The sequence below is a fragment of the Astyanax mexicanus genome, unplaced genomic scaffold (genome assembly GCF_023375975.1).
Source record: "Astyanax mexicanus isolate ESR-SI-001 unplaced genomic scaffold, AstMex3_surface scaffold_34, whole genome shotgun sequence".
NCBI lineage: Eukaryota > Metazoa > Chordata > Actinopteri > Characiformes > Acestrorhamphidae > Astyanax > Astyanax mexicanus.
The window spans coordinates 1,422,915-1,450,574 of record NW_026040044.1 but is presented as its reverse complement, the minus strand read 5'-3'; the positions used below and the strand labels follow the sequence as shown (position 1 = coordinate 1,450,574).

General features: G+C 36.9%; 2 protein-coding genes across 2 annotated transcripts; one reads left to right on the top strand and one right to left on the bottom strand.

Annotated features, from left to right (window-relative positions):
• Positions 1–695: 695 nt before the first annotated feature.
• LOC103031568 (zinc transporter Slc39a7) lies at positions 696–17,562 on the top strand. Its single transcript, XM_022686960.2, has 8 exons — positions 696–837; positions 3,604–4,142; positions 9,206–9,374; positions 9,715–9,789; positions 10,005–10,127; positions 12,385–12,495; positions 13,468–13,664; positions 15,196–17,562. The coding sequence occupies exons 2-8, from the start codon at positions 3,609–3,611 to the stop codon at positions 15,448–15,450; spliced, it is 1,464 nt and encodes a 487-aa protein (XP_022542681.2). The 5' UTR covers positions 696–837; positions 3,604–3,608; the 3' UTR covers positions 15,451–17,562.
• Positions 17,060–26,548, bottom strand: LOC125790030 (NACHT, LRR and PYD domains-containing protein 12-like). Its single transcript, XM_049473127.1, has 9 exons — positions 26,242–26,548; positions 23,167–25,230; positions 22,184–22,357; positions 21,739–21,912; positions 21,342–21,515; positions 21,049–21,222; positions 20,260–20,433; positions 19,692–19,738; positions 17,060–19,201 (listed from the first exon to the last, which is right to left on the bottom strand). Exons 1-9 carry the CDS (start codon positions 26,505–26,507, stop codon positions 18,654–18,656), a joined length of 3,795 nt encoding a protein of 1,264 aa, XP_049329084.1. The 5' UTR covers positions 26,508–26,548; the 3' UTR covers positions 17,060–18,653.
• Between the last annotated feature and the right edge of the window lie 1,112 nt (positions 26,549–27,660).

The following is a 27,660-nucleotide window of genomic DNA, read 5'->3' as shown; positions in this document are numbered from 1 at the left end:
ATCAAACCACCAAACTGAACTGCTTGAATTTTTGCACCAGGAGTAAAGCAGCATAAAGTTATCCAAAAGCAGTGTGTAAGACTGGTGGAGGAGAACATGATGCCAAGATGCATAAAAACTGTGATTAAAAACCACCAGGGTTATTCCACCAAATACTGATTTCTGAACTCTTAAAACTTTATGTTTATGAACTTGTTTTCTTTGCACTATTCGAGGTCTGAAAGTTCTGCATCTTTTTTGTTATTTCAGCCATTTCTCATTTTCTGTAAATAAATGCTCTAAATGAGAATATTTTTATTTGGACTTTGGGAGAAATGTTGTCTGTAGTTTATAGAATAAAACAACTGTGTTAATTTCATTCAAGCCTATACCTATAAATAGTAAAATCAGAGAAACTGATTCAGAAACTGATATATTTTATCATATTAATTTGCATTATTATAATTCGAGCGTTACAACACGTGCGTTATGATTATGTCCACGTGATGACAAAATAAAAAAACAGGAGAAAATGTTTAAAAAGAGGCAAAAAAAAAGAGAAATTCTTAAAAAAAAAAAAAAAAAACGAACAAGAAATCCGAATATTTAAATTCAGTAACACGTGACCACGGCGCCAATAAACCCTGAACACTAAGATATCGCGAGATTTGAACAGAAAGCGGCGCTTTACGGGTTCGCAGGAGATCTCGCGAGACTTCCCCAGCTTGACTAAACGCCACGTCGGTTTTCAGGGAGAGGAGCATCAGATCTGCAGCGCTTTCTGAGCGAAAACTGCAGATTTTACCCCATTTATTCCTTAAATACAGCGCTACAGCCCGGAGCCCGACCTGCACACAGGTGAGTTCATACCTGTACAGCTCAGAAACAGCAGATTAACCAATGAAATCAGCTCAGATCTCCTGCTGCAGCTCTTTAATCAGGAGGCCATTGTGATCAGATCTGTTATTATCTCTATAAAACACTTTATTCTGCTCTACATCCACTTATACACACAACTCTCACTGTATATATACATTTACTATACACTCTGACCTGCCTGGAGATACAGGGAATGAGAAATGGCTGAAATAACAAAAAAGATGCAGAACTTTCAGACCTCAAATAATGCAAAGAAAACAAGTTCATATTCATAAAGTTTTAAGAGTTCAGAAATAATCAATATTTGGTGGTTTTTAATTACAGTTTTTTTCATGCATCTTTGCATCATGTTCTCCTCCACCAGTCTTACACACTGCTTTTGGATAACTTTATGCTGCTTTACTCCTGGTGTAAAAATTCAAGCAGTTCAGTTTGGTGGTTTGATGGCTTGTGATCATCCATCTTCCTCTTGATTATATTCCAGAGGTTTTCAATTTGGTAAAATCAAAGAAACTCATAATTTTAGGTGTTTTCTAAGCTTATTATCTGCTCTGTTTGAATGGAACCAGTGGAGACTTTGATTTAAATGAGCTGCAGCTGAATTAAACTGGACTAAATCTGTACAATTATCAAAGTTTAAACCTGGATTTACCTCTGTAAAGCCTGTGTAGCTTAGCCTAAAGACGCATTTACTTTTAAGTTCAGCTGGTCACCAAACTTGCTCAATATATCCAAGCTAGTTTAGATATCCAATCTGATATCTTGAAAGTTTGACCATGCTGGTAGACCAATAAGACCAAGTTGGTGCACCAGCATGACTTGCATTATCTAGAACTGAGCCTAGTCCTTTCCATTTCAGTGTAGAATCACCCCCATACCTAATGCTGTGTAGATCATCACTATTATAAAAACAAAGAAGGATTAAGGCGGTTGATCAGTGTAGATTTTGGCCAATTAACTGGTCATCAATCATGGTAAACCTTACCGACAAGATAGCAAACCAATCTGAGAAAGTTGGATCATTCTGGTAGACCTACAAGACCAAGGTGGTCAACCAGCATGACTTGCATTACCTAGAACTGAGAACTAGTCCTATTGTTGTGTAGCTCATCACTGTTGGGGAAATAAACAAAGCTGGTTAAGATGGTTGACTAGTTTAACATTTTTTCCAATTTTCAGTATGTTTTCTTTTTAAGTTTGAGAGTTTATCTGGATACCAAGCTTAATCAATATATCCAAAGCTAGGTTAGGTATCCAATCTGAGAAAGTTTGATCATTGGTAGACCAATAAGACCAAGTTGGTCAACCAGCATTACTGGCATTACCTAGATCTAAGCCTAGTCCTTTTCATTTTAATGGAAAATCTCCTCCATCCAGTGCTGTGTAGATTATAACTATTATAAAAATCAAAGATGGATTAAGGTGGTTAACTGGTTTAAAATTTTACCAATTTACAGTGTGTTTTCTTTTTGAGTTTGAGAGTTTATCTGGTCATCAAGCTAGGTTAAATAACCAATCTGAGAAAGTTTGACTGTGCTGGTAGACCAGCTTGGTCTTATTGGTCTACTTGCATGTTCAAATTTTTCAGATTCGTTAACTATCTCTCTTGGATTTCCTAGAACCAAGCCTAGTCCTTTCCATTCATCTGTCCTTATTTCTACTGAATAATCAAGCTGGTTTAAGGTGGTTGACTAGTTTGGATTTTGGCCAGTTTACAGTATGAAGGGTTTATCTGCTCATCTGTCATGTTCAACCCATCCAGTGAAGGTTGAATATCCAATCAGAGAAAGTTTGACCATGCTGAAAGACCATCAAGACCAAGTTGGTCAACCTGCATGACTTGCCTTACCATAACCATCATAACACCACTGTTATAAAAAAAACAACAACGCTGGTTTAGGTGGTAGAGTTTGGCCAGTTTACAGTATGTGGGGTTTAGCTAGTCACCAAGTTAGATAAATCTATCCAGTTAAGTCTATGTTTCTATAGGAAATATATTGTAATAGAAAGCACAACATTTTTTTGTTACTCTAATGTTAAATAAAACATGTATAAGCAAATAAGAAAAAGAATTGATTAAACTAAATTGTTGAGAAAAAAGATAACAGTATGAAGATGCACAATTGTGTAACACCAGAGCTGGACAATATGTATTTTCAAAGATATTTTCACGATGCACAGTATTTATTGCAATGTTTGGCAATAAATGCATGTAATATCCCCAATGTTTATTAACAATGTACTTTAACAAGCATACTGTTTACATGTTATGGTGCTAGGTTGCCAGGTATACCCTATAAACCACCCAGTGGTTCTTAGTTTTCATTACAGGTGTCAGGTGTTGTTTTTTGTTTAGTAACTTGTGATAATGTTTGAAAATATATGTTTTTCTGAGCGTATGCTGGATCGAGTCAGTGTTTAAGGAACATTACAGTGTGCAGTGTTATTTACAGTGTAATCATTTGTCTTTTCAAAATAAAAGTCCCTGTGCTCAGTGTGGCTGAGTGTTTGGGTAGCAGTGTTTAAGGTCTGGGTGTAATTTGCTGTAACAGAGTTTTATTTTTGTATAGTTTTGTTCCTGTAGTCTGTACTCGCTGCAGCTGGGTGGTCTGTTTGCAGACCCTGGCGTTGCCCGGTTGGGCGTGGCAGTGTTTGCCCGCTGTGTGTTGGCGCAGGGCGTCCGCTGGGATGTTCCTGGCACAGTTTCAGCTGTAAATTACAGACCTGGTTCTTCTTCCTCTGCAGGTGAGATGAGGGCTTTTCCCCTGGCTGCGCTGCTGCTGGTGGTTGGTTTAGTGGTGCTGGCAACTCATCTGAGCCACGCCCACTCTCACTCCCATGACCATGGCCACGCCCACTCCCATGGACACCACGGGCACTCTCATGGTGAGGGTGGTTGCCATGGACACTCCCACGGTGGCGTGAAGATGCACCACGGGGCGAGCAAGTGGAGCGCCGAGGCAAACCTGCAGCATCCGGAGGAGGAGGAGGAGCTTCATCATGACCACGACCACGATCATGACCACGCCCACAGTCATGACCACGCCCACGATCATGGCCACGCCCATGAGCACGGCCATGCCCATGACCATGGGCACCACCACGACCACGGGCACAACCATGGACACGACCACGGGCACGACCATGGCCACTCCCACGACCACGGGCACGACCATGGCCACTCCCACGACCATGGCCACGCCCACAGCCACGGTACAGGTGAAGAGAGGGTGAAGCGAGACCTGGAGGCCGAGGGGAGGACCACCCTGGAGCTCTGGATGCAGGTAAAGAGATCATTCATACTGGATACTGAATAGTAATTTATAGAGTAGATACTGAAAAATTCATAGTGAAGACTGATTCTAAATAGTTAATTATAGAGGAGAGCCTGAACAATTCATAGTGGGTACTCATTAGTAAAATTTATTCTGGATGCAAAACAAATCATAGTGGGAACTCAATACTAATTTATAGAGTATATGCTGAAAAATACATAGTAAATACTGAATTTAAACAGTTAATTTTAGAGTAGATGTTGAACAATTCATAGTGAATACTGATTCTGATTAGTAATTTATAGAATAGACACTGAATGATTCATAGTGGGCACTGAATAGTAATTTATAGAGTAGATGCTTAAAAATTCATAGTGAATACTGATTCTGAATAGATAATTATAGAGTAGCTACTAAACAATTTATAATGGGAACTCATTAGTAAAATTTTATACTGGATGCAAAACAATTCATAGTGGACACTCAATAGTAATGTATACTAGATGCTAAATAATGGGTACTTAATAGTAATTTATAGAGTAGATGCTGAAAAATTCATAGTGGACACTTAATAGTACTTTATAGAGGATATGCTGAACAATTCATAGTGAATACTGAACTTTAATAGTTAATTATAGAGTAGATGCTGAAAAATTCATAGTGGGGACTTTAGTAATTTATAGAGTAGATGCTAAAAAATGAATAGTGAATGCTGAATTTAAATAGTTAATTATAGAGTAGATGTTGAACAATTCATAGTGGGTACTCAATAGTAAAAAGTTAATTATAGAGTAGAAACTTAACAATTTTTAGTGGTAACTCAAAAGTAAAAGTCATACTGGATGCTAGGGGTGGGAATCGATTACTATCTCACGATTCGATTCGATTCCGATTTTGGGGGCCACGATTCGATTCAAAATCGATTTTTGATTCAAAACGATTTGAATTATAAAAATTTCTGCTTCTGGCTTATGAATCTTATTGAAAAAAAAACCCTCCATAATATACACTGGTCCTGGAGCAAGTAATGTGTTACAAAAACAATAAAATGTGCAGGAATGTGGGTCCTCAGTGACAGAGGAATCACTGGGATATCACAATGACGTTAATGAACAATAAATAAATAATAAATAACACTGCTTTATTACCAGGCTACTAGCGGTGGTGTGTAGGTGACGCTGCTGGGCTGATGTGATGATAGCAGTGGAGCGCTAAAGTTCAGGAGCAGCTGCTGATTAACTAGTTAATTTAAGGTCGTTGTATTTCTTCAGAAAGGGGGCAGGAGGTGGAGAAATTAATTCATATTGTCCATTCCTTAATTCCTCTGTGATGAGGAGCTGAAATTAGCTCTGATTAGCTTATTGTTATTTTTCCGTTCCGCCTTAAATGCTGCAGCCTGCTGCCACCTGTAGCGTTATTTAAGGTGGAACTGGAAAGTTAGCTAGTTAGCTAGCTAACAGAAACTGAAACTAACTACTAGTGATCTTTTTTATGCTTGTTATGAAGCATTCTGCCATAAAACATTAAAACTACACGTTAATCTAAGGTAATATAGTGCTTGTTCTGCCATCTTACCGGTGATTCTCAAACACCTACGCTCTGTGTGTGTCTGGAAGACCTCGGTTTGAAGGGACAAGCGGGTTGCCAGGTCCAACAAAAATACCCAGCCCAAAATCAGTCCAAAACCCGCCCCTCAGAATCGATTTTGGGACATTTTAAATCGATTCTGAATCGTAGTAAATGAGAATCAAGATTCTTATGTGAATCGATTTTTTGGCACACCTCTACTGGATGCTGGGTACACAATAGTACTTTTTAGAGTAGATGTTGAAAAAATCATAATGGGTACTCAAAAGTAATTTATAAAGTAGATGTTGAAAGAGAGAGAATGATTATGAGAATATCACTATTACAGAATATGGATTTTCTGTCTGAAACCTTCCTCACCCTGTTCTTCAGAATGCTGCATTCAGCTACTTTAATGTTGCACCCTCTGCTGCTGACACAGACGTGTAAATAATGCACACTCACGTTCACAGCTTCATTTAGTCCCTGTAGAGAATTACTGCCAATAGAATAGGACCCTCCTGAGCAGGAATGACCTTTTTTAAACTTTTGATTTATGAATTATAATAGTTTCTGAAGAAACAGTGAATGAGAAGGGGTCCCGATCAGGGGCGTTGCTTGAGTATGTATAGATCTTGTGCTCAGCCCAGTTAGTTTAATATATATATATATTAACAATAAGTATTCAGATATATAATGTTTAAAACTATAATTTGTAGTTATATATTATTTTTTTTATTTATTGGATTTAAAATTGAACAAAGGGTGCACAAATTTTGCAAAATGACTGTGACCAAAAAACAGTTATGGGTTAAGAAACTGCTTTAAACTAGCAACATAAAGTATTCAAGTATTAAATTCTGGCTATCCACAACATCCAGGTTCTAGATAACTAGTTAGCTAAATTAATTTCCCTTCATTATATCTTACACTAAGTCATGTAATCCTAAATTAATAAACACAACATAAAGAAGTAATGGTTATCAGCTGATCAGGTACATCAGGGCAAGTTAAACTTTACATTTATATATTTGTTTTTCTCAAACCTTCATTACCCATTTAGCTAATTCCAAGTTACGCTAACTGACTAGACACAAACTGCATTTTATTAATCACAATTGTGTCTTTTTAAGCATCAGAAAGAGTCATCACAATTTACATGGTTAGCTACATTTTTTTTTTTTAGTTTTTTTTTATGAATGCAGCACATGTGCACTTCTCCACAGCATACCGCAAAACCAGCAAGCTGATTGGCTTTTTATCTTTCTCCTGAAAGTCGAAACTTCATCCTTGAAACGGCACCATTATTGATCATTATCAGTGTTGGGAAGTAACGGATTACATGTAACGGCGTTACGTAATCAGATTACAAATTATGAGTAACTGTAATCCGTTACAGGTACTGCTTCAGTAAGTGGTAATCAGATTACAGTTACTCTGCTAAAATTAAAGGATTACATTGCGGTACTTTCCTATTTTTGCTCTTCCAATCCAACACTGACAAAACGCAAATAACATTTTGCGGTGAAATCGCTCTGATATGACAGGGAACTGTCTGCCCCTCCTCCCGTCTCGCTGCACACACAGACACAGGGAGGAGGGGCAGCGGCTCACAGCGGCTCCGCACACACAACGAGACGAAATTAACTGACATTTTGGTCAACGAATAAAAACGAGACGAAAATGTTTGGCAGGGACGAAATCCAATCAGAACTGATTTAGTTCTGTGAAAGGTAGGGACCAGTTAGGAAGAGATCCAATCACTGCTACTTTAGCGAAGGTGGAGAGGCGGGATAAGCGGGGTACTCAACCAATCAGTACACGCCTCTCCTGCAGTAGCGCCGCGCGCTCAGTTACAAACCCGGGAATTAACCTGTCGCTACGGAGCTCGACTGGAAGTTAACTCGACAGTGTTCAGCAGGGAGAGAGAGAGAGAGAGGGAGAGGGAGAGAGAGGGGAGAGGCGATATATTTCTCCTTTGACGTTGCGAAAAACAAGATAATGTGTAAAGAGAGACTCCATCTCCGGTAAAAACACCACTAATCTTTCAGCTTCTGCAGACCAGAGTCACACAGATCTCCATGCAGAGATCCGCGTTTTAATACTGATGTTATTTCATGAGCTGATGGGGTGTTTAACTCGGCAGTGCACTAAAACACAGAACTGATACAGAACTCACTCATTAAGATCAGAACATCTGTTTAGTCTCACAGTGGGAAAGATATAGCTAGTGTTAAAGCAGGAACAGGTCAGAAAGGAACTCAATAATATATCCAAAATAAAACAATAAAATAAGTCAATCTATGAACCCAAAAGTTCCTTACAGCACTTTCTCATAAGTTTCTCACTTTAACTCATGAAGTCTCTCAGTACATCCTGAGAGCATCTCTACAGGACAGTGAGTGAATGTGTGTTTCTGATCTCATTTATAGACTGTAGCTCCAGTAGGTGTGCTGGAGATAAAACTAGATCATTTAAAAGCTGTTTTTGCATCTACAGCTCTGTTTAAACTATAATTTAACTATTCAGATGTTTTATGACCTGATTTCTAGAACAAAATTTTAAATGTAACATATGTATAGTCACACACCTACAATAATAATAATAATAATAATAATAATAATATACATTAAATCATATATAAATATATTTCACATTCAAACATTAACAATATTACTCAAGTGGTTATTAAACGTTTCATTTCGTATAAGTGTAGAGTTAATAATTCAAGGGAACTGATGAAAAATCATTTACATTTACACCCTTTACATTTTAGTCGACTAAATTTACTGTAATTTTAGTAAACTATATTCTTAAGTCGACTAAAACTAAAAACATTTCAGATGACTAAATTGTGACTAAAACTAAATACTATTTTCGTCACAAGACTATAACTAAGACTAAATCAAAATTTGTTGTCAAAATGAACACTGGTGGCAAACCTGCAAGTAGATAGCTTACAGTTGTTGTTATTAATTGTTTGGTTTTTAATGGTTTTATCATCAATTTATAGAAGTGTTTTATAAAATTGTTTGATGAAATGGTTTCATAAGTATTTTTATAGAGTGATTGAAAAGGCTGTTTTATTTGTTTATCTATTTGTTAACTGGAAAGAAAAATAAAAGAATAATATGCAATATGTGGTTGCTACATTCATTCAGGCTTAAAAAAATGACAATATTTAAAGTAATCCAAAGTAATCAGATTACGTTACTCACTTGAAGTAATGTAACTGATTACGTTACAAATTACATTCAGAGTGATGTAATCAGTAATCTGTAAGGGATTACATTTTAAAAGTAACCTTCCCAACACTGATCATTATTAATAATACAGCTGAGCTGAGTGAAACAGTTTGGGGCTACTGGATAATCATTCGGGACTGTAGCCCTGGAAGCCGAGGCCAGGCGTCTCTTGTCCATACAGTATATTGAGTATATATTAGCTCTGTAGTTTACGTGTTTATGTCCATATGTTTATTAACTGGGGTGTTGTGTCTGGTTCAGGCGATCGGAGCCACTCTGCTGATCAGCGCCGCACCCTTCCTCATCCTCTTCCTCATCCCCGTCCAATCAAACACGGATCAGCACCAGAACCTGCTGAAGGTCCTGCTCAGCTTCGCCTCCGGAGGCCTGCTGGGGGACGCCTTCCTGCACCTCATCCCACACGCCCTGGGTATGTATATACACACACTATACACTAATGAGGGACTGCTCATCACCCTGAACACACCATCCCCACTGTGAAACATGGTGGCGGCAGCATCATGCTGTGGGGATGCAGGGAAGCTGGTTCACTTTACAATTATACGCTAATTTGTATTGATCCATCACTCAAAATCTCAATAAACCACATTTAAGTATGTTTTTAAAAGGTGACAGAATGTGAAAAGGTTGAAGGGGTATGAATACTTTTGCAAGCCACTGTAAATACAAACAAAGATGCTGCAGGAATCTGAACAAATGTAATCATAAAATAAGATCAAATTAAAATAAAAGTCTTTTTCTCTTTACAGAACCGCACTCTCACCATGGAAACGAGGACCACGGCCACTCACATGCCAGCGAGGAGTCACATGGTCACTCTCATGGTATGGCATTGGCTAGGAGGTGCAGTATTGGTATAAATGATTGTTGGTCCATCAGCAGAGAGAGAGAGAGACACACACACACACACACACTCCGGCTGCTGATGGAGCATTTAACTTGCAAAATTAGAAAGATAAATGGGTAAAAAATGGATAAATGTATCTTTTTATTAGTTGAATATTTATTCGCATTAACTTTATTTTTTCTGTCTCTACAGGAGCGGCTCATGGTCACATGATGTCGGTGGGTCTTTGGGTTCTGGGGGGCATTGTTGCGTTTCTGGTGGTTGAGAAGTTTGTTCGTCTGCTGAAGGGAGGGCACTCTCATTCACACTCTCACGGTAAAACCTCTTATCGTCCATCACACACCTTTTTATATCTCTCTTTTTTATTTTTATGGGGATAAATGATGGAGTCAAAATGGGGTCAAAAGTTTTGAGAACCAAAAGTATAACCCATAACCAAGAAATTTAAATTTGAAAATGAGAGGACTATTATTGATATTAAGAATTTTTAAATCATGTTAATAAGAGTTATATAAGTATAATAGTTATATTAATTGTTACTGTTCCGCCTTAAATGCTGCAGCCCCTGCTGTTGTCTGTTAGACCATTTAAGGTGGAACGGCAAAGTTAGCTAGCTAGCTACTGAGACAAACTACTAGCAGTTTTTTTTTATGCTTGTTTTGAAGAATTCAGCCACAAAACATTGAAAATACACATTAAACTATGGTAATATAGGGACCAACAATTTGTCCTGTTTTGAACTCTGGTATGTCACCCATAATGTTTCCGTTTCATTGTCCAACCCTTGTAACATGTGGCTGGCTGTGTGTTTCGGGTCATTGTCATGCTGGAAGACCCAGCCGCGACCCATTTTCAATGCTCTTATTTGCAGGAAAGTCCCCCCAAAGTTTGTATGTTTGTATGTTTCCACCCCTATGCTTCACAGTTGGGATGCAATCTCATATGGTGCTCCATTAACATTTTTTTTAATAATTTGGCCAACAATTGTTGTTTTTCTCCGAGCTGCTTTCTGTTTTCCTGTAGCTCATCCCAGCGTTCTGCAGGTCTACAGTTTAGTTCCTGGTGTTTTTAGAGGTTTCAGATCTTTGGTCTTGGTCATGGTGAAGAGGTTGGAGTGTGATTGGTTAATTGATTGATTGTGAGGACAGGTGTGTTTTATACAGGTAACGAGTTCAAACAGGTGTAATTATTACAGGTAATGAATGCAAAATAAATATTTATTTCATGCAGTTAAGTGCGAATTAATTTGCTAGTTATTTTTTGGATATTGTTTTTAGATTGTCTCACCAGTTTAAGTGTATCTGCGATAAAAAAATGACAGAACTCAACATTCTTTGTTGTAGTGCTGGGCGGTATGGCCAAAATCATATCAATGCATATCACTGTATTTTTCAAGATTCTGGCGGTTTTACAGTATATCACAGTATTTTTATTAGGTTTTTTTTTTTTTTTTGCAAAACTGAGCTTTTATAAAGGTTTGTGACTTACTGTACTGTTAGAAGTACATATAATATAAAACACAAAGGCTTTAAATTAAGGCTTTGGTTAGTATAGGGTTTACTTTGTCCCACAAAATATATACACAATATATGAAGAAATCAGACTTTATTAGCTGAAAAAAAAAACAGCTAAATAATAAATAAGACACTTTACCAAAACAACTGGTAAACCACAGTAATATAAAATAAACTGGATTAGAAAAAAAACATTATTTTAACTCTTCTTTAGTCCCTCCAGGTTTGAGTGAGTCACAATAACCATTCAAAACCAGGAGGGAGGAGCAGATATATGTATTATAAATGTCTGTTTAATTAAGTCAGATGACATTATATCTGCACAAATAAATATATACAACAATATATACAATTTTTTTACTTTTTATTTTTTGCATGACTGGGCTTTAATATAGATTTGTGAGTTACTGTACTGTTAGTACATATAATATAAAAAAACAATACTTTAATTTAAGGCTTTGCTTAGTATAGGGTTTACTTTGTCCCACAAAATATGAAGAAATCAGACTTTATTATCAGAAAAACGGATAAAGAATGTAAATGTAAACGTATTCCGGTTCTAGTTCCGTATGAACCGGTATACCGCCCAGCACTACTTTGTAGTTATGGAAACTCGTAAAATCAGCAGAATTAAATCCTTATTTTTCCTGCTGTATGCGGAAGTTGTAAAAGACAAAATCTGTATAAAGGAAGCGGAGGACAGTAGCTGCTCATCCACAGCTTCACCCAGGATTTGTGCTTCAGCCATTGCAGCACCAAGAGAGTGAGAGTAGAGTGAGAACCGAAGAGGACCGAGCGCAGAGCCTTGTGGGACACCAGTGCAGACTCTGCCTGGGGAAAATGGTAATTTAATGAGGTCATTCTGCATGAGAGTGCAGGGACTCATGAGGTCGTACAGTAACACTGCTGTTAATGATGGTTATCGTTTCAGAATTAAATCAGATTTAGAGCTAAATAACCGGGGAAGCATCACTTACTGAATATTTTATACAATTATGATAATTACGATAATCTCATTGTTTTATATTTTTAAACATTGTATTATTTTTACGTTTCAGCTCCAACTAAAGCGAAAGACAGTGATGGAGAGGAGAAAAAAGAAGACGTGAAAAAAGGAGAGAAAGACAAAAAAGAGAAGAAATCGAAGAAAGCAAAGGAGGAGAACTCTGGTAGGAGATTGACTAATTTTATCATAAATTGTTAAACCAGCTGTTTTACTTTCCAGAGTTTGCTGTGTTTTTAATGTAAGAGAAGGTTTGTTCCTTCAGTACTGCTGTCAGTCTCTGTGATTAGTTAATCAAATTTAATCATATATCACTTTTTAGTATGAAAAATTTAAAATGGTTTAAATTAAAATTCGAATTCAAAGGAATTATTATAAATAAAAGGTATAATCTTATAATTCCACGTCTTTTTTGTTCAGATGCATAACAGACAAGACATCATTAGGTCACTAATATAACCTACTGTATATGAAACAATTCATTAACAGTCCCTTACAATTGCAACTAAAATTTCTTCATGTACTTCTGAGTTGTACTGTAATTGAACGATGAAATTAATTCAGAAAAAAAGCTTGTCTACATTATGAGTTTAGCACCGCCTTTTCTTTCTCTTCTTCTCTTCTTTTTTGCACGATAAGGCACACCAGATTATAAAGTGCATTTTGTGTGATAATAGTAGCTAGTAGTAGGAACAGGGGTGTCGAGACCTATAAAGCTAAGCTAAGTCAACAAAACTATAATTCTTCAAAAGAGCGCTGGATGTAAATCTACACAGATTTCTCTGTTTATTTGGGTGTTATTTTTATTATTATTTATTATTATTATTATTATTTATTTTTAGCACGGTTAGCATCTAATGCTAATGCTAGTGCTGGAGAAACTTCACTGAATCTCCTGTATAACTCTGTACTTCAGCAGAGTGTCTTTACTGCTCCTTAATACCTGACTGATAGAATTCATACATAAGAAGCACCGGATTATAAGAAGCTGTGATGATTTCGGGGAAAATTTAAAGGATTTTAGTGAACCTTATAGTGCAAAAAATACAGTATGTTACCTGCATGTGGGAAAACACGACATTAGGTATAATCTCTCAGTAATCTGGTCTCTGATTGGTTCTCTCTCTCTCTGGATCAGATATTAAGGTGTCTGGCTACCTGAACCTGGCGGCTGATTTCACTCATAACTTCACGGACGGTCTGGCTATCGGAGCTTCCTTCCTGGTCGGGCCGACGGTCGGCGTGGTAACCACCATCACCATCCTGCTGCACGAGGTTCCTCACGAGATCGGAGACTTCGCCATTCTCGTCCAATCAGGATGCACCAAGAGGAAGGTGAGTGTGATGACCTGCGTTTTTACTGGTCAGTTTTTATTAGCCGTAATCTAATAAATAGTTTAATAAAAAATGGGTACCACTTTTAAAATAAGGCTCTTTTATAAAGGGTCTTTCAATATTTTTTTATCTAATAAAGTAATATAAACACTGGGCAGTTAAATAGTAGACATGAAATAGTCTGTAGTAGTTTTTAAATATTTCATAATGTTCACTTAATTTACTACATCATTTAAACACACAAACTGTCCCTTACACCGTGTGAACATTTCCTGAAGAATTGACTAATAGAAATTCTCAAAATTTACCTGAAAAAAACTCTTCATATATTAATTTAATATGCACATACCTAGTTTTTAAAGTAGTTCATAGTAACTCAAATAGGCACATATTTCATTAGTTTGAAATAGTTTATTGTAACTTAAATATGCGCATAATTATTTTTTTTATAATTAGTTTATTGTAATTCAAATTTACACTTACTTATTTTGTTAAATTTAGTTTATTGTAAGTTAATTATACACATACTTAGTTTGTTTAAATTAGTTTATTGTAACTCAATTATGCACATATTTTGTTTATTTGAATTAGTTTCTTAAAACTTAAATATGCACATACTTGTTTTAAATATACACATATACAGATATACACATACTTAGTTTTTAAGTAGTTTATTGCGTACCACTTTAAAATAAGAGTACCTTTATGAAGGGTTTATAAATGGTTTACAATTAGTTTATTAATGGTTACTAATTAGGTTGTAAATGCCTTAAAAATCATTAATAATCAGTTATAACACATACGTAGAAAGAGCAACAATGACCTGTTTTTTGCCAAATAGTGAACCCACAGCCATCTATATTGTTGCCCTTTCTATGTACAGTATGTGTTATAACTGATTATTAATGATTTTTAAGGCATTTACAACCTAATTAGTAACCATTAATAAACTAATTGTAAACCATTTATAAACCCTTTATAAAGGTACTCTTATTTTAAAGTGATACCGTTTATTGTAACTCAGAGTTACAAGAAAAATGCACATACTTGATTTGTTTAAATTAGTTAATCATACATATTTACACAGTTTGTTTAAATTTGTTTATTGTAATTAAAAAGGCATATAGTTATTTAGTTTAAAATAGTTTATTGTATCTCAAATTTGTGCATACATGCTTTGTTTGCATTTTCTGCTGCAGTGCTGTTTGCCAATCAGAGGCGATATATTTGCATGTATGCATATTCATGAGCAAGAGCATGAAATCTTGTCTTTCTTCAGAGACCAGTAATCCAATGAACTAAAGCAGGGCTAAAAGGAAACACCGGAACACTTATTTTCACAAAAAAAAAAAACGTCTCACATGGTTTCATTTATTTATACGAGAGACACAACTAGACATTATAAAATTAATGAAAAATGATGGAATGAGGCGTTTAAATTAGTTTATTGTAAAAAAAAAAAAAAAAAAATACACATACTTTGTTTTTTTTTTTTTTTTTGAAGTAGTTTCTGCTCTCTGTTTCTGTTCAGGCCATGTGTCTACAGCTCCTCACTGCTATTGGTGCGTTGGCGGGTACAGCCTGCTCCTTATTGGCTGAGGGAGTGGGCGCGGCCGCCACGGCGTGGATCCTCCCCTTCACCGCCGGCGGATTCGTCTACATCGCCACGGTAACCGTCCTCCCGGAGCTGCTGGCGGGGCGGTCGAGTGTGGGCCAATCGCTGATGGAGATCATGGCTCTGCTGTTCGGGGTGGGGATGATGGTGCTGATCGCCGAGTACGAGTGAGGGAAGACGGAGGATAAAGGAGAGATAAACCGAGGGGGGGAGGAACGGGGAAGAGAGAGAGAGAACCGGCTGAAGAACGTTTGGCTTTTTGAATTTTTCAGAGACTCAGGTTATTTAAGAGCTGAAGATGATGGTTATTAGTAAAGCGAGTGATTGGATTGATTGAATGAACGATTGAATAAACGAGTGAATAGGTGAGGGGAGTGACCATGTGGGGGAGGGGGAGGGGCTTTAAAAGAGAACTGCACTAAAAGATCCAAAGACTCGACACTCTGCCTCATCCAGCATCTCCAGGGACCAGCAGAGTGGGGCTTGTGGGTCAGATACTCAATCAAAATTCCTAATACGTCCTGGATACGGGACTGAATTACTGTTAGCCGAGACGCGCACATGTTAACTGAGGTTCTGCTTTTGCTTAATTGCTTAATTGATTGATTGATTGATTGATTTCTTCGCGTAAAAGTTGTCTTGTCAAAATGATGTCCAATTAAAACCTTTTTTTTTAAACAAATGATTTATTGAGTTTTGACCCGTTTAGGTAACTATAACTGTTGGTTATTTTGTTTTTTTGATTATTGGTTTACACTGCTTATATTGTAAGCTTGTTTTCATTGGTTTCTTAGCCGAGATCAGAGCTTTTAGGCTACGTTCACATTTACAAGCCAATTTATGCTCCCTAGTTCACTCTCATATTTGAGTCATGAAACTATGGATTCCACTAGGGGTCTATCGCCAACATATTTGAATATGGTGAACTATATTATACCCTGATCTATTGTTCCATATCACCCACCCCTAATTATCACATCAGGGTTCTACTTTTTTTACTGTTTTTATCAAAAGAAAAATTCGCACTGTTCTCATTATTTCCCATTATATATCTACTAGAGACAGATTATCTCTGTCCAGTATCATTTATTTTACTTTAATCCTGGATATATGGAGATATTTGGATTGCATTATTATTATTATCATGACATTCTAATTCATTGACTTCTGTTACAAATCTGATAAAATTCTTGTAATTTTTTATATCTCTGATAGGAATGCATCATATCATACTGTATGCAATAGTAACATTTGACGTTTTCATTTTGTTGCAGTAGTGTATTCTTAAAATGAAATATATATTATTTTTATTTAATGTTTTGTTATATCACTTATCATTATTATATCATTATCGCAAAAATAACATGAAACCCCATATTTTCACAACCTGTGTAGTTATTTAAAAACATATTCGACTAGTCATCATTTCCATTATTTGCCATTTGCTCCACTTTTAAGTTGTAATGTGAATGTAGCCTTAAGCCCTGTCTGAACGGGATTAGTTTTACACTTAAACTCCTGCATTTGGACTGCAATTGAAAAAACAGGAGGATCAGTTATTTTTTAGGCTTTTTTTCTCGGTCACCTGACATCACGGCGTTCAGTAGCTCCTCCATTTCCATGTAGGTGTTTTTCTCAGACGTCCTCCGAGATAAAATAAATTACAGGCTGAATTATCTACTGTTTTTCTCTGAACTCCATGCTCCTCCGGTAATTTTAGTCCCGTCCGGACGCACATCTCTGAGTTTTTTGATCGTTCTGGACGGAAATAAAATCACAGAGGATAAAAAAAAAAAAAAAAACATAAAAGCGAAAATGATCCCGTCAGATAGGGCTTTAGTCTGTTCTGAACACGCCGCCTTTTTTTTTTTCAAAAATGTTTCACTGTTGTGATTCTGAAACTGACATAAACCACTGTCCAGATCACTTTCTGTTCTCCTGTTTAGAAGCTCTTTTATATTTATAGTTACTAAACTATCCCTGTCTACATGTCTTATCCATGTATTTTTTATTTTGTTTCGTTTTGTTTGTGCTTGAATTCGCTTGAAATGTCTCCATCTACCATCATTCCTTACCGTGTGTTTTCTGAATGTTCTCTATGGTTTTTACGGGCTTAGAATTGTGCAGTTCCTGGACCAATGAAGGTGGTGAGATCGGGACGATGATTTGTGTCTGAAGCTCTACATGTTTGACCAAATCTGTTACTGCTGGGATTTTGTTTGCTGACCTGTTTATAAAATGCTGGGAATGTGGATGAAATATAATAATAGGTTTCCAATCCTGCAGACTTGTTTTATTTGAGTTGTGAACATCTGGAGTGCCCAATTCAGTGCCCTGTTACTACCACTGTGGGTTTTGAAAACATCTGTTTTTGTCTTTCATGGTAAATATAAAAAATATATAAAAAAGACAAAGAAGAAAGAAAGAAACAGCTGGATTCTTCCAAAAAGGTTGAAATACGGTTATTAGTTGGAAGTGATATTTTAGTAAGGAAGCTGTTTAATTATTACCACCACTTTAATAATAACAACAATATTAATACTTATCATTAGCATTATTGTTTATTATACACATGGCTCCAAAACAATTTACATTGTAAATTTAATATTAAAGTCTATATTAAAGCTATACAGGAACACATGTATAATTATTTGTAATAATAAACCAGAATATGTTTTATATTTTAGATTATTCTAAGGAAGTATCAAATTATTCTTGAGTTCAGATCTACAGACTGTTGGTATTTTAATCTCAGTGTCTTCATGAGGTTAAGTTACCTGGAATAGTTTTCTCAGGATCTTGAAGGACCTTTTTAAGGATTCCCTGAGGCTGTAAATGGATTGTGGAGTCCAGTTTAAAACACATTTTCAGATGTAATTGCATTCAAACATGCACCAGGGCCTAAACTTTTAACTGATCAGTTATAAGCCTAGCCCAAAAACTCTGCACAGAGGCATTTCCGTAGGGCACTCAATAGGTGGAGTCCAGTCTGGGTCTGATCCTAAATTAATTTCATTGTAAATTGTAAAAAAAAAAACTAAATGCTTTTCGCAATCCATTTAAACTTCACATACTTTTATTTCTTGCATCCAATATTCATTATTTATATTAATTATGTTTTAGGAGTTAGAAATCAATATTTGGTGGAATAATCCTGGTTTTTAATCACAGTTTTTCTTTATGCATCTTGGCATCATGTTCTCCTCCACCAGTCTTACACACTGCTTTTGGATAACTTTATGCTGCTTTACTCCTGGCGCAAAAATTCAAGCAGTTCAGTTTGGTTTAATGGCTTGTGATCATCCATCTTTCTCTTGATTATATTGCAGAAGAAACTCATCATTTTTAAGTGCTCTCTTATTTTTAACGTTGGTCTATTCAATGTCACAGATCCAGACTGAAGATCCATAATCGACTCTAAATCCAGCATGGAGAGGCTCGCTGAAGGTGGTGTAGAGTGTGTGTAGGTGGGTCAGGGTGTGTGTGTTGGGTGAGATGCTGTAGAAGGACAGAGTTCCAGCAGGCCAGTCCAGATACACTCCTACTCTACGGCAGCGAGAGCGAGACCGTAACGGCAGTGCAACGCTTTCCTTTCCGCTGTGTCTGAAGGTGAACTTCTTATCAGAGCAGTAAAGACTCCAGGACTGATTATTGAGTCCAAACCCACTGATCCCACTGTCTCCATCCCTGCTAATCCCTCTGTAGGACACGGCTACGTACACTCCACCCTCGCTCCACTCCACCTCCCAGTAACAGCGTCCAGTCAGGCTCTCCACACTCAGAACCTGCTCCCAGTGTTTAAACCTCTCAGAATTATCCAGATACCAGATCTGCTCTTCCACACGATGCACTTTACGATTCTCCTCAGACAGAGAGAGGCGAGGGTGTGCTGTGTTCGGGTCAAGAGTGAGTCTACAGGAATCTGTTCGCACAAACATACACACAACGTTTAGAGGAGAACACTCAGTACATTTATACGGTCATAAAAAACTGGAAAAGGTATGGAATTTGAAAATAGCAATTTCCAGGCCTGGATAAGTTTGGGAAAATTTTAAATACCCAGAAAGTTTTGGAAAAGTCTTTGGACATGTGCTCTACAATCTTAGTGTTTCCATCGATATTTTATTTTGAGGTAACAAATACGTCAGCTCAGAGTTAATTCAGTAATTTAGCCCTACACAATCAAGCTCTTAGGATCTCACACACAATTTTGATTATACTTTTAGTTGATTTTTGGTTTTTATTGTGCATGTCTGCACTGATGTTTAAAAATCGTATGGTCCTGGAAATTTGCCTTGAAGAGATGGAAAAGTCATAAAAAAGTCATGGAAATATTTCGGTTAAAGTGTGTATGAACCCTAACATTGACGCATTTAACGGAAAATGTGTATCTTCATGAGTGTATATCTTACATTTCTTCAATCCATGTATTATTCTCATCCTTCCACTGTGCTCCACACTAAAAAAGAAACATAGATGTTGGTCAATTTAGCTGTCTTTCTATATTTTTGAAAATACAAAGTTAAAGTCATAAATTCTGCATTGTAGTTTAGATAGATAGATAGATAGATAGATCGAGTCTACTGGCACAAGGATTAGTACCAACCACAACAGAGATCTCTGAACTAATTACACTGTAGCACCATCACAAAGCCTTGGAGGCAGTTCTCAGCAATTTAAAGGACAAAACTGATATATTATGCTGGCCTTGGCTATCCACAATTATTTCTGAAAATATCACTGTGAAAATAGTACAAAAAGTTGGCTGTATTTAGCAGTGGTTTGGTGGTAAATGCAAGAGCTGTGACTTTTCTGCTGACATGGCCTTGAAGTTTCATTAAACCGTTCAATACGTGTAAACAAAATGAATCTAAAGAGTTTATAGAGCAGTCCTACCAAAAACCTCAACTACCTCAACTGCAGCCTAGGCTTTGGAATGCCGATGCTAGTGATTACTTTCAGATTAACTCAGAAACTCACTGTAGTTTCTCCAGTTTACATTGAGGATCCTCCAGTAGCTCAGACAGAAGCTTCACTCCAGACTCTCCTGGGTGATTGTAGGTCAGGTCCAGTTCTCTCAGGTAGGAAGAGTTTGATTTCAGAGCTGAAGCCAGAGAAGAACATCCTTCATATGTGGCCATACAACCAGACAATCTGCAGAAAGAAAGGGAAGGGATAGGAGGCTTTTGTCAATTGTCTTTTTACTGAATGGTTGCAATATTGACAGTGGAAGAAGATTGTAGCTTAACACAGCAGTGTAAAATAGGTAAATTGGAATAAAATTTGGACGACATCTTTGGGATCGTTTATTAATTAACATTATAAACACGGACATTTCAAAACAAAGTCCTGTCTGCCAATAATATTATATCTACCTGCTCACAAAGCCTACTGGCCTTTAATATTTTGTTACATTTCCTTTCAATGTAGATTCCACTTAACTGCATAAATGTTTATTTAATAATATAATATTCCAAATTAACTATCACAAAGGTTAGATTGATGGCAAGTTAAACTGTATAATTGCTTGTAGCAACAAATGAGAACTTGCATCCTGTTTGTTATCATTCATTCTTTCACAATCTTGATTGTAAAATAAAGCAACAACTGTGATTTGTTAATAAACACTGGCTGAGGTGCAACTTTACAGAATTCACTTGATTGGCAATTGTATCACTCAAATTTTAAATTTGTCAAATATTAATATATGACTGTTTTCTTTGAATATCACTAATTATCAGAACTTAAATAGCTTGAAAGGAGGTTCACCTGAGTATCTCCAGTGTAAAAAGTGAACTCCTTAGTCCAGCAGAGATCAGCTCCACTCCTGAATCCTGCAGGTCATTGTTACTGAGGTCCAAATCTTTCAAGGTACAGTTTACTGACTGTATAGTTAATGCCAGAATTTCGCAAGCTTTGTCCCCAAGATTACAGAAACACAATCTGCAGAGGAAAGAAATCACATCAGATATTTAAAAATACTTAAAGTCCTTCTCTGCTGGTGCGACACTGCCACTATCAATTTAGAACATCATAAATAATAGATATCACAATCACCTAACCTGAGTGTCTCTAGTTTACAGTGTGAACTCTTCAGTCCAGTAGAGAGCAGCTCCACTCCTGGGTCCTTCAGGTCATTGTTGCTGAGGTCCAGCATCTTCAGAGATGATGTTACTGATTGAAGAGCTGATCCCAGATGTTTACAAGCTTTCCCACCAAGATTACAGAGAGCTAGTCTTCAGGAGAATTACAGTAGACAGCATACTTAAATGGAATACATTTGAAGGCAATCTAAAATGATGTTTTTAGACATAATTTCTCTATTATTGGCAAAATTAGAGCAAAATATCAGAAAGTTTTTCTAAAACTGGACAAATATACTAAATTGTTAGTATAGTTTAGTATAGTTTGTTCTTAATGTTTTTGTTTAAGTAGCAACAAAATTTCATTAAACCTCACCTGAGTGTCTGCAGTTTACAGTGTGAACTCTTCAGTCCAGCAGAGAGCAGCTCCACTCCTGAATCCTGCAGGTCATTATTACTGAGATCCAGATCTTTCAGTGGAGAGTTTACTGACTGAAGAGCTGATCCCAGATTTTCACAAGCTTTCCCCCCAAGTTTACAATGAGCAAGTCTGCAAAACAAGTCATTACAAATATTATATATTCAAACATACTAATACACATGTACTTATTTAGTATTATCTGGATGGAATAAAAGCATAGCCACAAGAATACAGCTGAGGCAAAGCTTATACTTATTTGTTTTCTTTTATAAATTACAGGTATTTTAAAGTCATACTGATGCCACCAGCACCTCAGCACCCTACTTTTCACATTTATGAATAAGAGTATATAAAAGTAATAAAACCAAACAAATTGATTAACTTGATTTGAATTGTTTACCTGAGAGTCTCCAGTTTACAGTGTGAATTCTTTAGTTCAGTGGAGATCAGCTCCACTCCTGAATCCTGTAGATCACTGTTACTGAGGTCCAGCTCTTTCAGGGAGGAGTTTGCATTTTGTAGGGCAGAGCAGAGAACTTTCAAGGAGTCTTCAGTGAGACCACAGCTACCTAGTCTGCAACACAGAAAATCGTGTATTATGTACATAATTATGTTATTCACAATCATGTGGTTTACCACATCAAATCACTAATTAACATCTTACAAAGCAGAAATAACCATGCTCATCATTGTGTTTTAAATCATAAAGCCCCTGAACCAGAATTAAGCTTTTTGCAGCCCAGTAGTGTGTTTTGACAGCTATAGTTGGTTTGCTTCGCATTTTAAATTACCTGAATGCACCTAAATTTCATGATAACAACTAATTTTCTTCACGTCTTGTTTATATTTCAGTACAGTTTAACATGCAAGCAATGGCAGATATTGCATCAACTGGACGGAGAACCCTTCTTCTTAAGAGTCTCTGTGTGGTTGTTTTTTATTTACAACCAAGTGTTATTACTTTATTCCTCAAACTAATCTAATTGAACCATGAATAAAACTAAACCAAAATCCATTGCTTATATCAAATCCAAAGTCAGTGCAGTGTTTTACCGGAAAAACTGCTGACAAATTTTATGGAGAGTCAGATTTCATTTTACAGCAGGAATTGGCACACTGCCAAAAGTACCAATTAGTCTTAATAATATTCTAGTTCTAATAATATTATAATTTTCTGAGATACTGACTCTTGACTTTTCAGTGTCTGTAAGTCATAATCATCAATGATAAAAGAAATAAACGCTTAAAATAGATCGCCCTGTGTGTAATACATCTATATAATATATAAATTTTACATTTTGTACTGAATTACTGAAATAAAGTAACTTTTCAAATTTGAGATTTGAGATGCACATGTGTATATAATATAGGTACAACACTCACAGGGCTTTTCTGCAGACGGTCACAGCTGGGATCAGTCTCCTGTAATTCTCCACTGATGTGTTGTACTTCTTCAGATCTAGCTCATCCAGAACCTCATCTGAGATCAGGATCTCAAAGGCTAGTGCAGAACACTGTCCAGCGGAGAGCTTTTCTTCTGAGTGTCCCTCTGATCTTATACACTCCTGAATCTTTCTGGCGAGAGACTCGTCCTTCATTTCAGACAGACAGAGAAAAAGACAGATGGATTTCTCAGTGGAGAGAGAATGATTAGCATCTCCTTTGATGAGTTTCTTGATGTACTCTGTGGTTTCTTCTGAGCTGCTGTGTATGAGGGTCAGGAGATCCTTTAGAAGAATCTGATTTGACTCCAGTGAGATTCCCAGCAGGAAACGGAGGAAAAGATCCAGATGTCCATTTGGACTCGCTACAGCTTTATCCACTGCTCTCTTCAGTAGCCCATCCAATGAGACGATCCCTAAATGATCTCTTTGCTGATAATTTTCATAACCCTCACTGTCGGGTACCTCGTATATATGGCAATTAGCATCAAGGAAAGGCTGCAGAACATCGATGTTCTTGTTCTCATAGCAGTGAAACACATAAACTGCAGCCAGAAACTCCTGAAAGCTCAGATGAATGAAGCTGTAGACCTTGCTCTGGTGAATACCACACTCCTCTCTAAATATCTCCCAGAACATGCCAGAATACACTGAGGCCTCAGTAAGGTCAATGCTGCTCTCTCTTAGGTCCTCTTCATAAAAAATCACGTTTCCCTTCATCAGTTGTTTGAAAGCCAGTTCAGCCAGTTTCAGAAGCATGGTTCTGTTGCTTTCCAGTTCCGGTTTCTCTGGATCTTCCTCATCTTTGTCCTCAATTGTCTCCTTCTTCCTGTTGATCTGAGTAAGCAGGAAGTGGGAGTACATTTCAGTCAGAGTTTTAGGGATTTCTGTATCACTGTCTTGTTCCATGATTCTCTGGAGCACAGTGGATGAGATCCAGCAGAAGACGGGAATGTGGCACATGATTTTGAGGTTCCTCGCCGTCTTAATGTGGAAGATGATTTTCTGGACTTGGTCTTGGTCACTGATTCTCTTCCTGAAGTACTCCTCCTTCTGTAGGTCACTGAATCCCTGAATTTCTGTCAAGCGATTGATGTACTGAGGAGGGATCTGATTGGCTGCTGATGGTCGGGATGTAATCCAGAGTAGAGCAGAAGGAAGCAACTCTCCTTTAATGAGGCTTGTAATCAACACACCCAATGATGATGTTGTGGTTATGTCAGAAACTTTCTCACATTGTGAAAAGTTCAGTGGAATTCTGCTTTCATCCAGACCATCAAGTATGAACACGGATTTGAAAACAACGTAGATCTTCGGGTCCAGATCTTTGAGTTCAGGGTGGAAGGCACAGAGAAGTTTGTGAAGACTGTACTGATTATCTTTAATCAGGTTCAGCTCCCGGAAAGAGAGAACAAACATGAAATCTACATCATGATTGGCTTTTCCTTCAGCCCAGTCCAGAACGAACTTCTGCACAGAGACAGTTTTTCCAATTCCAGCGATGCCTTTCGTCAGTGCAGTTTTGAGCTTTGGCAGTGATGGTCCTTTACCTTCTTTTCTTTCTTTGTGCCTTTCTTTCAGTTTAAATACAGCTTTCATATTCTCTTTCAGCCTCAATCTTCTCTTTCTCTGATCTTTGACGTCCTCGATCATTTCGGCTTTAAGACCTTGCTCATGTTTAAAGATATCTGAACAGTTCATTTGAGTGTCTTGTTCATGTTTTCTGAAAGCATTCCCCATCTGTAAAACTTCAAGCTCTTCATGTACCGCTCCATTCCTGCCTTCTATGATGTAGAGTTGTGTAGAAGTCACATTTAGAAGGGTTTTATCGTTTTGTGTTTTTAATCGTTCAAAAAAGCCCTCACACTTTTCCTTCAAGCTGGTTTTGTGTCTGTCTAATATTCTGTACAGAACATCATCTTCTGGTTGGTAGGATTCTGGCAAATGGTCTTCAGTTCCGTCCACCTCAGTGTTTATCGGTTTATCTATCTTCGTGGAGCACTGCCTGATGGGATCAAACACAGTAACACAACCATTAGTAAAGCATCTTTATAGCACTTTACTTAATAGCGCTTATTTATTGTTTCTTCTGATTCTTCGCAGTTAAATGTTGAATTCTGGAACCCAACCTCATCCTTATTCCCCAACTCATCACCAAGTCATCCCATCCAAACGTATTGGATGGAGCTCCATGATTACAGAGAACACAATTCCACTTCTTTACAGCTCAATATTGCTCAATCCTCTAGCTCAGACATCACATAAAAAGAGATAAAAAAAGAGATAGTAAGTCATTATTTTGAGACAATCTCGTAATTTTGATATAGTAAGTCTTTATTTTGAGAAAGCAAGTGTGTTTTCTTTTTGAAAAATAAAAAAATCTTTCTTTCTCCAGTGAAGCCTTACATACATAATGACTCTAGTCTCTCGTATAATGAGATATTGTCTCAAAATAATGAGATATTGTCTCAAAATAATGAGACAGTATCTCAAAATAATTAATTTGTATCTCAAAATAATGAGATAGCAGTTTATTTAATAATGGATATTTTTTAGGTGGCGGGAATGGGCTTCCATAATTAGGCATGGTGCAAACAGGTTAATGGTTACTTGTTTAGATCTGCATGTGTAACTATAGTACTATAGACACGCATTATATAAAGTTACCATAATTATAGATAGATAGATAGATAGATAGATACTTTATTATATAGTGTTTAGGGTAATTTACTCTACAACATGGGTGCATTTAATATATGTGCACCTGTAGACTGTAGCCCAATTACACTGTATATTCGAGAAAGGGACATCAATTTCCTCTTATATTTTCCTAACCATGTGTTACTAAAGAAACTTGTGTTCCAAAAAAAAACTCATTACCCCACTACCCCTGTACCTTACTGTAGACAGATTAGCTATAGCTATTAGCTGTAGCAGTTTGGCTATAGCCTGGAAATGTAGACATGGAGAATTCTCCTGAATAGTATGTGATGCTTTCTTCACCCGTTAAACTCACCCATTATCGGTTGGTTTAGCTCCACAGCTGAAACCTGAAAAGATCTTCATGACCTGATCACTCTTCTCAGACACACAGCTGGGTTCCACAACTTCACTGCAGAAACCTGGATGATCCACAATGATCTGATCGTTGTCTTCAGATGGAAAACTGGGTTCCTCTCCTTCAGTGCTGAAACCAGGAGACTCAGGTAAGGACTGGTCACTCATCACTGATAAACAGCTGTGTTCTTCTCTCCCACTGCTGAATACAGGATGTTCCTCCATGATCCTGCAGGATCATCACACATAACATTTCATCCAGAAACATATTTAGTGCAACAGCCAATAAATACAGCAGTTTTTTATCTATGGTTAACTGAAATTAATTAAGACATTGGCAGTATAATTTAAAAGATTATATTGTGATTGTGTGATTGTTCCGACTTCTCAAGTCGTCAGTCTCGTCACACTACATGATTGGTCGTGCTGTAATCGTGAGTCCTTCAGTTGTTGAGACTTTCACACTGCATGACTGATTACACTGTGGAAAATTGCTCTTCAGAAACATGTTTATCACAAGAACACACCAGAACTAAACACACATGAGAACTAGCGATGCCATGCAGAAAATCTCTATAGAGGAGAATACCCACCTGAAGTGAGTCCAGAATTAATGCGTTTATATGAAGCACATGAGCAAAATCAAAGTTTATAAACGTCTGATCAATTTTATACTAAAATATATATTTATTTCCTCAACACAGAACTAGTACCAAAATGTTTTAAGGTATTAAACTCAGTTATAAACCTTTTAAATGTAGTGCTCTGGATGTAACTCCACAATCAGACTTGTGGACTTGGACTTGTGGCTCTTTCTTTCTATGGAATCCCATTGGCTCAGGGTAACTGCTGCTTCTGACTCCCAGTCGTAGACTGGATGAGATATCTAGCATGCGATCAGTCGGCGATCGTCTTTCAGAAGTTCTGTAGTTCAGTAATAATCCCCAATTTGCCTCCGAACAGATCATCTGTCAGCGATCATCAAATAACTGATGCAGACGAAAAAAACTGGGCTACAATTGTGTAATGAGAACCTAGCATTAGGGTGTACCTCATAATTATTGTTAAATATAACTATCACTAGGACTTTGATATTTCCCATGCTGTGGAGGAAAATATGGTTCCTAAAATTCATGTTTGAAGGTTAATTAGTCAAAGTAATTGCATATGACAAAGTGGGTTAACAATTGTCAAACTGACCCCAAGAACAAAATATTTTAGTAAATTTGAAACTAGAATACCCATTAGACATTTTCTATCACAGAATCGTAAGATTTTTGACTACACATAGGCTTTACTCACTAGTATGCATTACATTAGCTTGCAAATCTATACTATTGCATTTTTATCTGCAATAATCACTCTCAAAATATATATA